The following is a 17,496-nucleotide window of genomic DNA, read 5'->3' on the forward strand; positions in this document are numbered from 1 at the left end:
CATATATGGCAAAGCTCAAGGTATTATTCAGGAGGCCAAATCAATCTCTTATTAGAAATGCTTAACATCTCCTCTGACTGAGGTAAATCCTAAACAAAATAGTGAACATACTGTTTTAAAAATATGAAAGGGTTTGCCTCAAGAATTATTCCTACATTAACCCGTACCATACACTGACTCCAGATATTTAAGCGTGCAGAACTTAAAGGGCAAAGTATCTAGTTCAGACTCAGAAGTAAAATTTTACTTAACTCTGATGTGAAAACTGTCAGATCTAAAATGAAATCAGCAGTAGTATTTCCATTTTAAAGTATTAATTACAATTAAAGTATTTCCTGGCCAGGCGCAGTGGCTCACGCCTGTAATCCCAGCACTTTGGGAGGCCAAGGTGGGTGGATCACCTGAGGTCAGAAGTTCGAGACCAGCCTGGCCAACACAGTGAAACCCCGTCTCTATTTAAAAAATACAAAAATTAGCTGGGCACGGTGGCGGGCGTCTGTATCCCAGCTACTCCGGAGGCTGAGGCAGGAGAATCGCTCGAACCTGGGAGGCAGAGGTTGTGGTGAGCCAAGATCACACCAAGGCACTCCAGCCTGGCAACAGAGCAAAACTCCGTCTCAAAAAAAAAAAAAAAAAAAGTATTTCCTTAATTGAGGGCCAAAAAAATACCCCCAAAAAACAAAGAAACAGTGCTAGAGTACTAGTTAGCAGAATCTCTTGGAATTACAGATACTGGTCAATGAAATCTGTAATGCTCCTAAATCATAGGAAAAGTCTAAAGGAATAAAAGCAAGATAGACTGAGGGAAAATATCTTTAAGGCTGTCAGACACAGGTGATATCAAAACAAAATTTTTATAACATAATCCATTTGTTGTTAGCATATGATTCAACATCAGGTAACCTGAACAACTATATTTTATAAGCATAAAAGCCAATTTAATTTAAAATTAGCCTTCAAAAATTAGTTTCGCTACAAAACTACTATGGTTCAATCAGCAATAATGTTGAACTCTGACCTTTGGTGTCAGCATCAGTTAGTTGCTCTTTGGCTACTTCCTCTTCTTCTTCAGCTATTGCCTGGAAGATTGCAGTCAGGAAGAAAAAAAGCAATTCACACAGTGGGCCTTCACTGTCATTTCCTACAAGAGCTTCCTCTAATACTTCTGTGAATAAAATGTTTAAAATGAATTTAAAGTTCTGTTCATGTACTGAAAAAACAACTCCACTGGAATAAACATGTAATCAACAATAGTATGTGCAACTATTTTCTTAAGCATCAATTTATGAAAGTATAACCAAGTATTATCCAAGCCAAAATAAGAAACAATTTATAATGATTACAATAAAATACAATAAAATTGTAAGCCAAAGTCACGTCATTCAAGTAAGTCAAAATAGCCTCAATAGATCAACATATTTCATTTAAATTTAAGGCACAAATTAAGGCACATTTTAAAAATTACAATTTTATTCTAATCTGAACAATGTAAATATTTGTTATTGTGCCACTGTTCTTGAGGGCTATGTATGTGCAAATAGGGCATAGGAGAGGTCATTATCCGCATTAGGTTTTAAGAGTGGCATTATAGGACAGGCGCGGTGGCTCATGCCTGTAATCCCAGCACTCTGCGAGGCCAAAGCGGGCGGATCACGAGGTCAGGAGATCGAGACCATCCTGGCTAACGTGGTGAAACCTCGTCTCCACTAAAAATACAAAAAAATTGGGCCAGGTGCGGTGGCTCACGCCTGTAATCCCAGCACTTTGGGACGCCGAGGCAGGCAGATCACAAGGGTCAGGAGTTCAAGACCAGCCTGGCCAAAATGGAACCACTAAAAATACAAAAATTAGCTGGGCATGGTGGTGGGCACCTGTAATCACAGCTACTCGGGAGACTGAGGCAGTGAATTGCTTGAACCCCGGAGGTGGAGGTTGCAGTGAGCCGAGATCACGCCACTGCACTCCAGCCTGGGCGACAGAGTGAGACTCCATCTCAAAAAGAAAAAAAAGAAAAAAAGAAAAAAAAAGAAAGAAAAAAATTAGCTGGGCATGGTGGCGGGTGCCTGTAGTCCCAGCTACTTGGGAGGCTGAGGCAGGAGAATCGCTTGAACCCTGGAGGTGGAGCTTGCAGTGAGCCGAGATCGTGCCACTGCACTCTAGCCTAGATGACAGAGCAAGACTCTGTCTCAAGAAAAAAAAAATGAGTGGCATTACAATTCTCTATTTCAAAGTCTCTACATGGATTTTAAGAAAATTATTTTACCATGTGACAGCCAAAAATTTAAAATTTGATCCAAATCTTTCCTTATACTAAACTCATTATAAATGTTTATACAAAGTAAAAGTATGTAAGTACACAGGCCAAAGAGAATTACAAATTAAAGGTAGGCAATAACCTGTCTGCAAACACCCATATACCACTCCCTGCTCAAGAAGTGGAGTCTATTCCACAATCCTGTTGAATCCCACGGTGGCCTCTCACTGCTCTGACCAATGGAATGTGGCAGAAGTAAGGCTGTGCCAATTCCAGGCCTAGGCTTTTAACAGGGCTAGCAATTTCTGCTTCCTGCTTCTTAGAGCCCCCAGGTGCCACATAATAAGTATGACATACTCTGATGAAATGAAAGGCCACATGAAGAGGACCGAGGCACCAGACCTGTGTGAGAAGAAGCCATTTTGAACATCTAGCCAGACCAGAGAGATCCCAACTCCAGTGCCCCCACAGAACTTTACAAGATGGCTTTTTTTTTTTTTTTAAAGCCACTCATTTTAGGATGAACTATAATGTAGCAATAGATAACTAAAGCACTTGCCTAGGGTTACTCCATCAGGAAACTCATCTTGAAGATCAAAAAGTTCCCCAAATGCATTAAGGAACTCCAAAACCATCAGAGCATCACCAAAGATTTCAGGAGGTAGTCTAGTTTTCACTGGTGTTGGTTCTGGAAGTTCCTGAAAGATTAAACAATTTATATAACTATTTGAACCAAGAACAGGAAAACTTAAAAGGTAGAGATGACATACTTTTTACCTAACTATTAAGAAGTATTCTTTGTAAGCTACTGGTTCTCAACCCTTGCTGTTGATCACAATCACCTTTGAAACTTCTAAAATTATAGATGTCCTGAACTTGTTCCAACTTTACTAAATCACACTTCCTGAGAAGGGACTGGGAGAAAGGAACATTTTCTTCCTTATACTAAGAACGTAACTTTAGGCTGAGTGTATTTCTGACTATATTTCCTAGTAAGAGTCTCTTAACCCACATTCTGAAGTCAAATCAGCTGTGAAATACTACCTTCAATGTAGTATCTCCTTATGATCTGGAACATAATTAATCTACCATCTACTGATTTTGATTTACTGAAATTGTTCTTTATAAGCCAAGTTGAATGAGTTTGATTTGGACACTCTGACCATTTCTGGAAATAGGCAGAATCCTTACCTAGCAATCAAGCCAAATGCATGCCTGGCTACAGTGGTTTTTGGATTATTAAGGATCACACAAACTGACCTATTATTTCTACAGAATAAGAATCATTATCAAAGCTGATTATAAAACACTAACAATGCTACCTTGGAATTCTAAGTGTGAACATTTGCTTAACTAGCTATTTCCTCTCAGTTAAATATAAAGAAAAGAGGCTGCTATTAAATAAAAGAATGATTTCATCAGCAAAGCCACATAGGGCATTTAAAACCTATGTGTGCCAAACATCACATAACATGTTTATACCTTAAGGTCATCACATTCCATATCTTCTCTAGGTTTACTCCACTGTTTTAAGTATTCCACATATTTTCGCTTTTCTTCACGTAACTTCTCTCTTTCCTAAAAATTTTTAAAAGTTAATAACAATTCATGTAAGAAATTTATATGGCAGCATCGGCATCTCCTGAGAACTTGTTAGAAATGCAAATACTTGGACCTTACCCCATACCTACTGAAGCAGTAACTCTGAGGTTAGGACTTAGCAACTGGTGTTCTAGCAAGCCCTTCTGGTGGTTTTTAATACACGCTAAAGTTTTAGAACCACTGATCAAAATAATACCTATCAAAATAATGCTATGAAGACTGAAAATGGGCCGAGTGCAGTGGCTCACACATGTAATCCCAGCACTTTGGGAGTCAGAGTCAGGTGGATTACTTGAGGTCAGAAGTTTGAGACCAGCCTGGCCAAAATGGCGAAACTCCATCTCTACTAAAAATACAAACATATATATATATGCTGGGTGTGGTGGCACACACCTGTTGTTCCAGCTACTCAGGAGGCTGAGGCACAAGAAGCGCTTGAACCCTGGAGGAGAGGGTTGGGGTGAACTGAGATCACACCACTGCACTCCAGCCTAGGCAGCTCTTGAATAAATATTAACTTAATCTGACTTGATCTATATCTTTCCCTCTACTTCCTATCAATAAGATCCTAGGCAAAATAAATTATTAGACTGCCTAAAATGAAACTTCCCCTTATATTTGTAATACATTTGTCATTTTCAAGATTCATTTGAATCTGGTAACAGCCTAGAGACACAAAGAGGGAACAATAATTAAAAGCAACAATATTAGAATAGATGGACTTCTTTCTTGTAATTCAGGCTATTTCTCTTACTCACTCGGTCTTTTGAAACCCTTACTTTTTGATTCTGGTGTTTGAAATTGCAAGATAAATATTAACTGCTAAATGTCTCTAATAAAGCAGTGTAAATAAAATATTTTACTATTTTTTCCAGTAAGTATATTTAATATGTTATTATATTATTCTCTTCTTTGAAATTTAGGAAGAACAGAGATAAACAGATGTGCACTTATCAAATTTTCAACATAAAATGCCTAGCTAGTTACGGAACTTGCTGTAACTTGAATAGTCTGCTTAAATAAATTATCCACCCCCAACCTCAGAAATAATTCTTATAGGATCAAATAAGGTTAACATTCTAATTCATTGTTGCTAACAGTGTAAATAAGCACATGCTCGGGAAATACTTAGTGATATATATGTATAGAAAGTTTTAAAAATATTCTTACCCTTTGATTTATTCTATTTCTACAAATTTATCCTGGGACATAGTCCAAAAAAAAAGAAGACTTTATTCAGAAATTTGAACACAGCAGTATTATTTAAAGCACTTAGCTATGACTATTTAATGAGTTATGCAGTCATTAAAAATTCCACTTAAGATTATTTAATAACATGAAAGAATGTTTATGATCATGTTAGATAAAAAAACATATAAAACTTTAAATGGTGAGTGATCTGTTTTTTTAAGGCAGAGGATAAAGACTAGAAATAAACAAATCAAAGTGTTAATTCTCTCTGGCCAGGTGCGGTGGCTCATGCCTGTAATCCTAGCACTTTGGGAGGTCGAGGCGGGCAGATCACTTGAGGTCAGGAGTTCGAGACCAACCTGGCCAACATGGTGAAACCCCATCTCTACTAAAAATACAAAAATTAGCCAGGCGTGGTGGTGGGCACTTCTAATCCCAGCCATTCGGGAAGCTGAGGCAGGAGAACTGCTTGAATCTGGGAGGCAGAGGTTGCAGTGAACCCAGATCAAGCCACTGCACTTCAGCCTGAGCAACAGAGTGACACTCCGCCTCAAAAAAAAAAAGTGTTAATTCTATCTCTAAATGTTACCATCAGATTTCTGGTGATTTTTCTGTCCTCTATGTTTTCTGGAGTAAACTTATGTTAGACCTCCTACACCACCTCAATGGCCTATTTGACAAACATTTGGTTTCCGTTCCAAGATGGCCGAATAGGAACAGCTCCAGTCTGCAGCTCCCAGCGTGATCAATGCAGAAGACGGTGATTTCTGCATTTCCAACTGAGGTACCTGGTTCATCTCATTGGGACTGGTGCCCATGGAGGGCAAGCCGAAGCAGGGCGGCCGAAGCAGGGTGGGCATCACCTCACCCGGGAAGTGCAAGGGGTCAGGGGATTTCCCTTTCCTAGCCAAGGGGAGCCTTGACAGACTGCACCTGGAAAATCCAGACACTCCTGCCCAAATACTGTGCTTTTCCAACAGTCTTAGCAAAGGGCACACCAGCAGATTATATCCTGCGCCTGGCTCAGCAGGTCCCATGCCCACAGAGCCTTGCTCACTGCTAGCGCAGCAGTCTGAGATCGACCTGCGAGGCAGTAGCCTGGCAGAGGGAGGGGGCGTCCGCCATTGCTGAGGCTTGAGTAGGTAAACAAAGCTGCCGGGGAAGCTCAAACTGGGCAGAGCCCACCGCAGCTCCGAAAGGCTGGCTGCCTCCATAGACCACACCTCTGGGGGCAGGGTGTAGCTGAACAAAAGGCAGCAGAAACTTCTACAGACTTAAACATCCCTGTCTGGCAGCTCCTAGCACGGTTTTTGAGCTCTGAGAACAGAGAGACTGTCTCCTCAAGTGGGTCCCTGACCCCTGTGTAGCCTAACTGGGAGAAACCTCCCAGTAGGGGCCAGCTGACACCTCATACAGGTAGGTGCCCCTCTGGGATGAAGCTTCCAGAGGAAGGATAAGGCAGCAATATTTGCTGTTCTGCAGGCTCCACTGGTGATACCCAGACAAAGACACATGAAAAAATGCTCATCACTAGTCATCAAAGAAATGCAAATCAAAACCACAATGAGATACCATCTCACACCAGTTAGAATGGCAATCATTAAAAAGTCAGGAAACAACAGATGCTGGAGAGGATGTAGAGAAATAGGAATGCTTTTACACCGTTGGTGGGAGTGTAAACTAGTTCAACCATTGTGGAAGACAGTGTGGCGATTCCTCAAGGATCTAGAACTAGAAATACCATTTGACCCAGCGATCCCATTACTAGGTATATACTGAAAGGTTATAAATCATGCTGCTATAAAGACACATGCACACATATGTTTATTGCTGCACTATTCACAATAGCAAAGACTTGGAACCAACCCAAATGTCCACCAATGATAGACTGAATTAAGAAAATGTGGCACATATACACCATGGAATACTATGCAGCCATAAAAAAGGATGAGTTCATGTCCTTTGTAGGGACATGGATGAAGCTGGAAACCATTATTCTCAGCAAACTGTCACAAGGACAGAAAACCAAACACCACATGTTCTCACTCATAGGTGGGACTTGAACAGTGAGAACACTTGGACACAGGGTGGGGAATATCACACACCAGGGCCTGTTGTGGGGTGGGGGAAGGGGGGAGGGATAGCATTAAGAGAAATACCTAATGTAAATGACGAGTTAATGGGTGCAGCAAACCAACATGGCACATGTATACCTATGTAATAAACCTGCACGTTGTGCACAGGTACCCTAGAACTTAAAGTATAATTAAAAAAAAAAAATTCAAGGGAGACTATAGACAACTAAAATGAGCACAGAGCATGTAATATGATCCTCTAAGGCTACTTATGAATATCCCAAGAAATCTCTGAAAATGACTGACTTTGGAGGAAACCAGATATAGAATTCTCTAAGGAATATGTATTACTGAAGACCACAATCAAAGATTTGCTGAAACACTATTATTACACCTTATTTTTCAAGTAGGATAAGAACATCATTCTTTTTTTTTTTTTTTTTTTTGAGACGGAGTCTTGTTCTGTCGCCCAGGCTGGCGGTGCAGTGGTGTGATCTTGGCGATTCTCCTGCCTCAGCCTCCTTCATAGTTGGGATTACAGGTGCATACTACCATGCCCGGCTAAGTTTTGTATTTTTAGTAGAGATGGGGTTTCACCATCCTGGCCAGGCTGGTCTCAAATTCCTGACCTCATGATCCGCCTTGCCTTGGCCTCCCAAAGTGCTGGGATTACAGGCGTGAGCCACTGTGTCCGGCCTATTTTAGTTTTCAAATTACGTATTTTACCTCTTAAAGTTTTACATATAAACTTTTACATATATCATCTTCCCTAAATTTGGAAGTCTAAACAATGAAATCATTTAGAACTGCATTCTAAAAGAGGTTTTAAGTGATGTGTAAAGGCATGTTAAATTTTCCAAAGCAAAAGGGAGATAAACCAATCAACTTTCTATGCACATTCATAAATGTGAATGAAAGTAGTAAAAGCATTTAAAAATCAACCATGGATGTAGATATGTAAAGTAGTATTACTATATGTAGAGAGTATAGCTAATATACTCAAATGAATACCTTTTCTCTTTCTACTTTAAGCCTCTCTTTTTCTTCTTTTTTCTTTAGTCTCTCCTCTTCAACAATTTTTTTCAATTCTTCCCTCTTTTTCTCTTTATCTTCTTTTTCTTTTTTCTTCGCTTCTAGGGCATCTGCTTTTTCTCTTTTTAATTTAGCCTTTTCAAAAGCTGTGAAGAAAAATCAAACTTAGAACTATAGACAAAATAACACTTGGCAATTTTTTTGATGTAACAATAGAATCCTTGAAATAATTTAAAGTTAAATGAGATTAGTAGAGACTCTTAAAATTCCTACAGGGAGCCAGCAGGTTATTAAAACAGGAAAAGCAAATTGGCTAAGTTTATGACAAACTACAGTATTGGGACAAACATATCTGTGCCTTTGAAAGCCCTAATACCCAAAGTGTGATCTGAAGCCCAGCAGCAAGGTTATCATCACCTTGTTAAAAAATGCAGAATCTCATTCCCCCACCAGACCTAATTTAGAATCTTCATTTTAACAAGATCCCCAAGTGATTCATACATATATTCAAGTTCGGGAAGCAATGTTTTAAAAGGTTGTGTGAATCAAACAAAATAGCCCCAGTTTCCACTAAGCCCTGGAAACTCAAACTTCTGCTTAATCTGGCACTAAGCAATTTAATAGGGAATATGCAAGACCATGAAATTTTAAGAGATGAAGCGGTCTTATTTATAAAACAAGCAAACAAACAAATAAACAATAGTTCTCTGATAGAAAAAATAACTGCATTTCAAAACAACCAGAAACATGCCATTTCGGAAACATCCCCCACTCAGGCACAGAGAAATATTCTTTCTTATTCCTAATCAGCTTTTGGAAAGAATGTTAAAACTCACCCAGTGACTTCATTTCTTCTTGTTTCAAAAGTTTATCTCTTTCTTTAGTAGCTTTGTTCCTACAACTTGCAAGAGTCTGTTTATTAGCAACATTGTCCTCCTAAAAAACAAACCAAAATAGTATGCCTGGTTCTTATAGTAAGAATAAAAGGCAAAAAATTTAAAACTCTCACCAATTATGCTTTCTTTATACTAAAATGATTTTTTTTTTTTTTTGAGAAAGTCTCGCTCTGTCCCCCAGGTTGGAGTGCAGTGGTGTGATCTCGGCTCACTGCAACCTCTGCCTCCTGGGCTCAAGTGATTCTTCTCCCTCAGCCTCTCGAGTAGCTGGGATTACAGGCATGTGCCACCACACCTGGCTACATTTTTTTGTATTTTTAGTAGATACAGGGTTTTGCCATGTTGGCCAGGCTGGTCTTGAACTCCTGACCTCAAGTGGGCTACTCACCTCAGCCTCCCAAAGTGCTGGGATTACAGGTGTGAGCCACTGTGCCCAGTCTAAAATGAGTTTTTATTCTAAAGTACAATTGGTCCGGGCACGGTGGCTCATGCCTGTAATCCTAGCATTTTGGGAAGCCAAGGAGGGTAGAATACTTGAGGTCAGGCGTTTGATAGCAGCCTGGCCAACATGGTGAAACCCCATCTCTACTAAAAATGCAAAAATTAGCTAGGTGTGGTGGCATGCACCTGCAGCCCCAGCTACTCAGGAGGCTGAGGCAGAACTGCTTGAACCCAGGAGGTGGAGGTTGCAGTGAGCCAAGATCGTGCCACTGCACTCCAGCATGGGTGACAGAGTGAGACTCCATCTCAAAAAAAAAAAAAAAAAAAAAAAAAAAGTGTAACTGAACTGTTAATAACGCTAATCTTAGTAATAAACAGAACATGAGTTAACTCTGTAGCTCTATAAATTATTACAAGAATATCTCAGGAAAAACTGGTAATATATAGAAAGAGCCTTAAAAATGCATTAGAAAAACAAACTTTCAGCTTACTTTATAAAATAGATGGTGTAAATATCAAATATAAAAGATGCAGAAAAAAGACATACCAGAAAAATTCTTGTGGCCAATGTCAAATTTTATTTTTATTTTATTTCTTCTAAGAATGTTTCTAACCTAATTAATTTGTGTAGGTTTTTTTTTGTTTTGTTTGTTTTTTTTTTTTTTAAGACGGAGTCTTGGCTTTGTTGTCCAGGCTAAAGTACAATGTGGCATGATCTGGGCTCACAGCAACCTCAGCCTGTTTGCCTCCCGGGTTTGAGCAATTCTCGTGCCTCAGGCTCCTGTATTTTTAGTAGAGACAGAGTTTTGCCATGTTGGCCAGGCTAGTCTAGAACTCCTAGACTCAAATATCCACCCACCTCAGCCTCCCAAAGTACTGAGATTACAGGCAAGAGCCACTGTGCCCAGCTGCATTATTGCTTTTTTAAAGCCCCATATAACTTCTTCCTGTCAGAATTTATTGCTCTTTATTTTACACTTCAATCCCATAGTTTATTCCCTGCTTTACATTTCAGTAATTGCTTATGTGCTTGCTTCCACTTTGGTATAAAATCCTTGTGGTATGAAAGTCATATCTAATTCACACCTGAAACTTCTCCAAGCCTCATTGCTGAGCAGTTATCAACATACAGTACACACTCACATACTTTTTGGTGAGGTCATGAGTTTCTTCCTCTAGGCTATGGATGTGAGAGGAGACAAACATACTTCTTGATTCTGAATACTGTTTTACTAACAGTGAAAATGTAGTTTTAATCAATTCTCTACTTACTTGACTAATAGGTATTCGTTTGGGAGGTCTCCCTCTTCGTCTGTTAGCAGGACTGAAGATAAATGTGGGTGGATCATCAGGGAAGAAATAAGAAAAATCTTGTTCTGCTATTTTATACGTTGAAAGAGATGATGCCTTAATAAAACAAAGACATAGGGTACAATAATAACACATTAGTATACAACATACAGATATGCCCTAACATGTCATAAGGCCACTATTAATGCTGTTAAAAGATCAGGATAGGCTGGGCACAGTGGCTCATGCCTGTAATCCCAGCACTTTGGGAGGCTGAGGCAGGCGGATCATGAGGTCAAAAGATTGAGACCATCCTGCCCAACATGGTGAAACCCCATCTCTACTAAAAATACAAAAATAAGCTGGGTGTGGTGGCACACGTCTGTAGTCCCAGGTACTCGGGAGGCTGAGGCAGGAGAATCACTTGAATCTGGGAGGTGGAGGTTACAGTGAGCAGAGATTGTGCCACTGCACTCCAGCCTGGTGACAGAGTAAGACTCTGTCTCAGGAAAAAAAAAAAAAAAAAGATAAGAATAAAAACATTAGAATTTTATGCATTATTATGTAGTAAAATACATTTTAGTTGGTTTAACCAATCCTTTTTCCACTATATAATTAATTAGCCTTACCAGAAAGAAAACCACAATTCAAAGATTACTTTACAATAAAATACCTCAAGAATGGTTGTACAGTTTCTTGTACTTCAAAATCACATATATATTATACAATAATTTGTTTTGCTTTGGCAAATTTTGTGAGATTTTCTACATAAATGAATAATCAATCTATGTAAATGAATAATCAATCCATATATTTAACATTAAAAATCCACTGTATTAACCTGATAAATTTTTCTTAACCATTTGCCAACTGCTGAACATTTATTTAGATTTTCCTCCCAGGGTAGAGTAATAACTTAAATACTTAATGTATCAAATTTCCCATTACATCCCTCTAGTCTTGATAAAAAAAGCAGAAATACTTGCAAATTCCTATAAAGTTTAAACAAAGAATTTAAGTTCAGAAGTTAACCTTATTCTTGCCAGAAATGGTGTGGTTCTAGAATAATTACTAAATCCAAGAGTTTATCTCCTTTTACCTTGTATCTAGAATTTGTTTGCCTTTTAAAGTTTTTTTATTTTAATTTTATTTAATATTTATTTATTTTGAGACAGAATCTTGCTCTGTCACCCTGGCTGGAGTGTAGTGGCATGATCTTGGCTCACTGCAACCTCTGCCTCCTAGGTTCAAGTGATTCTCCTGCCTCAGTCTCCTGAGTAGCTGAGATTACAGGTGTGTGCCACCACATCTGGCTAATTTTTGTATTTTTAGTAGAGACAGGGTCTCACCATGTTGGCCATGCTGGTCTCGAACTCCTGACCTCAAGTGATCTGCCCGCCTTGGCCTCCCAAAGTGCTGGGATTATAGGCATAAGCCACTGCGCCCAGTCTTGCTTACCTTTTATCCATGTGCAACCCTAGACTTTTTGTTATTTTTGACCTAATGGCCAAGCTCATCATTCTTCCTCTCAAACAAGCAAACGAAAACAAGTGCCATTTACAGAAATACCTTTCAGGAAATGTGAGAGAAAATAATGACACAAAATACAAAAAGTTAACAAAACAGAAAGGTGTATTTTGTGTATAATTATTTTTGTAGGTAGAGCACAGCTTTAAACACCTAGAATTCAACCAGTTCTGGCCATGACAATAAATCAAGAATCTATCAAAATCTCCCATTAAAGAAGATTTCATTAAAATGATCATATTCCATCCCACATAACCTCTGAATTATGTGGGATAACAGGATTATCTACAGAATAGAATTATGTAATTATCTACAGAATAGAATTATGTAATTGTCTACAGAATTGCACCTTAAATATGAATATAAAGCACATGGGTGGTTTCTTCTCAAATATACACACTCATAAAGGCCAAAATACATTGTAGTACGTTAATTGCCAAAGTTCCTTATTCATACACACAATACACAAAACCTACATCTTTGTGTACTTGTAGGTACTCCTAACAGCAGTCTATGCTCACCAAAACTGGTTATCAAACTTTGTGTGCTTGCTCACAAAGTGCTGTGCTGATATAATTTGGCTCTGTGTCCCCACCCAGATCTCATGTGGAATTGTACTCCCCAGTGTTAAAGGGCAGGCCTGGTAGGAGGTGACTGAATCATGGAGTGGGCTTCCCCCTTGCTGTTCATGAGATCTGGTTGTTTGAAAGTGCATAGCACCTCCCACTTCACACTCTCTCCTGCCAGCCATGTGAAGATGTGCTTGCTTTCCCTTTGCTTTCCACCATGATTGTAGGTTTCCTGAGGCCTCCCCAGAAGCAGAAGCCTGTACAGCCCACAGAACTGTGAGCCGATTAAACTTCTTTTCCTTATAAATTACCCAGTCTCAGGTATGTCTTTATAGCAGTGTGAGAATGGATTAATACACCAGCATATCCGTTAATAATCTTCTATTACACTCTAAGTGAAAAATGTTTATTGTGACCTTAATTCCCATTTATTTATTAAGTAAAGTTGAGCTTCTTTCCATGTTCATTGACTTTTTCCTTGGTGAAATATTTGCTGATGTCTTTTATCACCATTTTCCAATTGGGTCATCTTTGCTCACTGATGTGTAAGAAATCTTTGTAAATTAGAGGAATTGGCCAACTGGCTGTTTACAATATATATATACAACTATTCACATATCGATTGCTTACCAAGTGTCAGGCACTGTTCTAGCCATTTATCGCAAGTATCTAAATCATTAAAACTTTTTGTAAGCATCATTTAATATGGCTGCCTGATAATGCTATAGACAGAGCATAATTGAATCTTATCAAGGCAGATACATAAATATGCTCACATTTTTTAAAAAATTATTTTTCAGATGACACTATCTTACATTTTCAAGTTTTTATATTTCATCCATTGTGAATTTTAGTCATATCTATTTGACCATTTTCCTACTGGGGTGCTTATGTTTCTCTAGTTAATTTGCATTCTTCATTGTATTTACTCAAGGTATTTTTCCCCCAGCGCTTGCCCTTGAAATCTACGCATGACTTTTTTTTTTTTTCCCTTAGACGGAGTCTCCTGTTGCCCAGGCTGGAGTGCAGTGGCGCGATCTTGGCTCACTTATTCATGACATTTTAAAACCTATGTTTATGCTCAATCTCATCCTTGGTATTTTTTTTTCCTATTTCTCCTAAGTACCTCATCATGTTTAACATTAAAATTTATTTCTTTTGAGTTAGATTTAACTTTATTATTCCAATAGTTAACCAAGTGTCCATTTTTATTTATCAATCTTGCCTCTAGAGACCTGAAATGTTAACTTTTCGCATAAACTCATTCTTTTTTTAAAGTCTCTTCTTTTTAAACATTTATATACAGTGAAATGCACAAATCTAACACATGCAGGAGCTGATTTGTGACAAATGCATACATCTCTCTAACCCATTCTACTGCCTTTTTAAACTTTTATTTTAAGTTCAGGGGTGCATTTGCAGGTTTGTTACATAGTTAACATGTGTCATGGGGGTTTTGTTGTGCAGATTACTTTATCACCCAGGTTTTAAGCAAGTACCCATTAGTTATTTTTCCCCATCCTCTCCCTCCTCCCACCTTCTGATAGGCTGAAATCCCAGGCTCAAGTGATCCTCCCACCTCAGCCTTCGGAGTAGCTGGGACTATAGGCATGAGGCTCCATTCTATTGCTTTTTTCACTTAGTGTGTCTTTATCCCAATAAAAGTTGAATATTTTGCATTTTAAAAAATTACTTTGAGTTTTACCATTTAACTTTTTATTTAGTGTGCAATGTGAAATCTCTAAAACTTGACTTTTTCCTCTCTTAATGGTTATTGACAAAATATAATCTGTCTGCTTAGTATTAGCATGATACTTTTTATTTTTATTTTTTATTATTATTATTATATTATTTTGAGACAGGGTCTCACTCTGTTGTCCAGGCTGGAGTGCAGTGATACAATCACAGCTCACAGCAGCCTTGACCTCTCCAGGCTCAGGTGATCCTTTTACCTCAGCTTCCTAAGTAGCTGGGACTACAATTACCCACCACCACACCCAGCTAATTTTTGTAGATATAGGGTTTGCCATGTTTCTCAGGCTGGTCTCCAGGCTGGTCTCCTGGGCTCAAGCAGTATGTACACTCTGGCCTCCTAAAGTGCAAGGATTACAGGAGTAAGCCATGGTGCCCAGCCAATGCTCTTTTTATTATACATTGTTCTCTTACCTAGCAGGCTCTGTTTAGCATTGTTCTTTGAATCTGTCTATCCTTCGTAAGCCAGAACCACACTATAGGTATTAGGAAGCTATCGTTGCCCCACCTGATAACTTTTCTTTTTCCAAATTTTCTATTTTCACCTGTCCTTGTTGATCTTTTTTATAAGTGGTAGTAAATGAACCACCTAGCAATTCTAGCAATTTTAGAAATAGTAATGAATCCAATAAATATTTTTCAAAAGTACTAAAAATTGCCTCCAGATTAAAAGAGAACAATCTTTAATCATCTTTGAAATAACATTTCAGCAATGTTATAACTTTATAACACTACTCATCTTGTTTTCTGTCTTCCAACAAATAATTTCATTATTTGATTACCTTTATTTTAATGACTCCATCTTGTGGTTCACAGTGTTGCTTCAGAAAAAGCTTTAGTTTATCACGAGAAAATAGGTGTTTTCTCCGGCTACAGGAGGCAAGGAAGTCAAAGAGAGGTAGTGTTAGCATCAGAGTTCAACCCCAACTCCACAATCTCTGTAAATTTGTAACCTGAATTTCAAGCCTAGGAATCAAAGGACACTTCATCTTCTAATAGTATTTATGTAGAAGTTACAAGAAACTTTTACAGAGGTATTTATGTAGGAAGTTATAAGATCTACATGAGTGAATCTATTACAAAAACAGCAATATACATTTGTCATTTAGGAGCCACTGAGAAAACAAACTTCAAGGGCCGGGCGCAGTGGCTCACGCCTGTAATCCCAGCACTTTGGGAGGCTGAGGCGGGTGGATGACGAGGTCAGGAGATTGAGACAATCCTGGCTAACACGGTGAAACCCTGTCTCTACTAAAAATACAAAAAATTAGCCAGGTGTGGTGGCGGGTGCCTGTAGTCCCAGCTACTCGGGAGGCTGAGGCAGGAGAATGGCATAAACGCAGGAGGCAGTGAGCCGAGATCACACCACTGCACTCCAGCCTGGGCAACAGCGCAAGACTCTGTCTCAAAAAAAAAAAAAGAAAAGAAAAGAAAAAAGAAAAACTTTAAGGAAAATATGCTACAGAGACTAAATCAAATTTTATAAAATTAGATTACCCCTACAAGTATAACCATTAAAATTCTCTTAAAAATTAAAATCAGGCCAGGCACAGTGGCTCACGCCTGTAATCCCAGCACTTTGGGAGCTGAGGGTGGATCACTTGAGGTCAGGAGTTCGAGACCAGCCTGGCCAACATGGTGAAACCCCATCTCTACTAAAAATACAAAAAAATTAGCTGGGCGGTAGTGGCACATGCCTGTAATCCCAGCTACTCAGGAGGCTTAGGGTGGAGAATCGCTTGGGTCTGGGAGGCCGAGGGTGCAGTGAGCCGAGATCACGCTGCTGCACTCTAGTCTTGGAGACAGAGTGAGACTCTGTCTCAAAAAAACAAAGCAAAACAAAACAAAAAAAATTAAAATCAGTAGACTACCAGAAATCATATTAAGTGCTGCAAATCAATATTCAAGTGGACACTGTAAACAAAGTTGAACACAGCTTGTATAAAATTTTAAAACATTTTGTATTTAAATCTCATGACAACCAACAAATTAGTGGGATGAAAATTAAAAGAGGCTTAAAATTAATATTCTAATTTTATTCTCCCTTGCCCCCCAATTAAAAACAACCACAAGAGTACCAAACACCACCACAAGCAAAACAAAATAAAACCAATAGAAAAGAAATAGAAGTATTTTTGGGAAAAAGTAAATGTTTTAATTGAGTTCAATGTATTCCTTTCAAGAAAAAGCCGTTAAAAGCTCCTATTAGTGAATAAATATATGATTTTTAAGTAGTGGCCTCCCCAAAAATGTGTACAGTTAGCCCTCCATGTCCTTAGATCAAAAGTATTCGGAGAAAATAAAAACTGCATCTGTACTAAACATGTGCAGACTTTTTTTATTGTCAGTATTCCCTAAACAATACAGTATAACAATGATTTATACTTCATTTACATTGTATTAAGTATTATAAGTAATCTGGAGATGATTTAAAGTATATGGGAAGATGTGTGTACGTTAAATGCAAATACTACACCATTTTATGAAACTTGAACATCCAAAGATTTCCCTCTCACACAGATAACCAAGGATGACTATATTCTCTTCCTAGACTTAAAGCTCCATGAGAACAAGGACTCTGCTATATCTCTGCAAGCTGGTAAAGAGAAGGTAATTACTTGTTGACTACTGAAGAAACTAGTCCTCAAGGACTTCATTAGTTTACATGGTAGCTACTAGCCATATATTGTTTATTTATAAATAAAATTAAAAACTCAGTTCCCTCATTCTTTCTAGCTACATTTCAAATGCTCAATAGTGACACATGGCTGTTGGACAGCATACATGTAACATTTCCATTATAAAAGAAAGTTCTACTTGTCAATGCTACTCTAGCATATCAAGTCTTCTTCTTTATTAGAGGAATA

The 17,496-nt window shown here is 38.4% G+C and overlaps 1 protein-coding gene across 5 annotated transcripts in view; it reads right to left on the bottom strand.

The window, feature by feature from the left end:
* The window catches only part of BAZ1A (bromodomain adjacent to zinc finger domain 1A), a 119,806-nt gene that overhangs the window by 38,725 nt on the left and 63,585 nt on the right, over window positions 1–17,496 (bottom strand). For all 5 annotated transcript variants that reach the window (XR_008493598.2, XM_054447909.2, XM_054447907.2 and 2 more), the window contains 7 exons: window positions 15,412–15,499; window positions 10,764–10,898; window positions 8,991–9,090; window positions 8,134–8,300; window positions 3,737–3,832; window positions 2,814–2,952; window positions 1,019–1,165 (listed from right to left, as the gene is read on the bottom strand). Coding sequence is in view for 4 of the 5 variants with exons in the window: in XM_054447909.2 (XP_054303884.2) it covers window positions 1,019–1,165; window positions 2,814–2,952; window positions 3,737–3,832; window positions 8,134–8,300; window positions 8,991–9,090; window positions 10,764–10,898; window positions 15,412–15,499 (872 nt within the window). In the remaining variant the exon portion in view is untranslated. The remainder of the gene's footprint in view (window positions 1–1,018; window positions 1,166–2,813; window positions 2,953–3,736; window positions 3,833–8,133; window positions 8,301–8,990; window positions 9,091–10,763; window positions 10,899–15,411; window positions 15,500–17,496) is intronic.

The sequence above is a fragment of the Pongo pygmaeus genome, chromosome 15 (genome assembly GCF_028885625.2).
Source record: "Pongo pygmaeus isolate AG05252 chromosome 15, NHGRI_mPonPyg2-v2.0_pri, whole genome shotgun sequence".
Taxonomy (NCBI): Eukaryota; Metazoa; Chordata; class Mammalia; order Primates; family Hominidae; genus Pongo; species Pongo pygmaeus.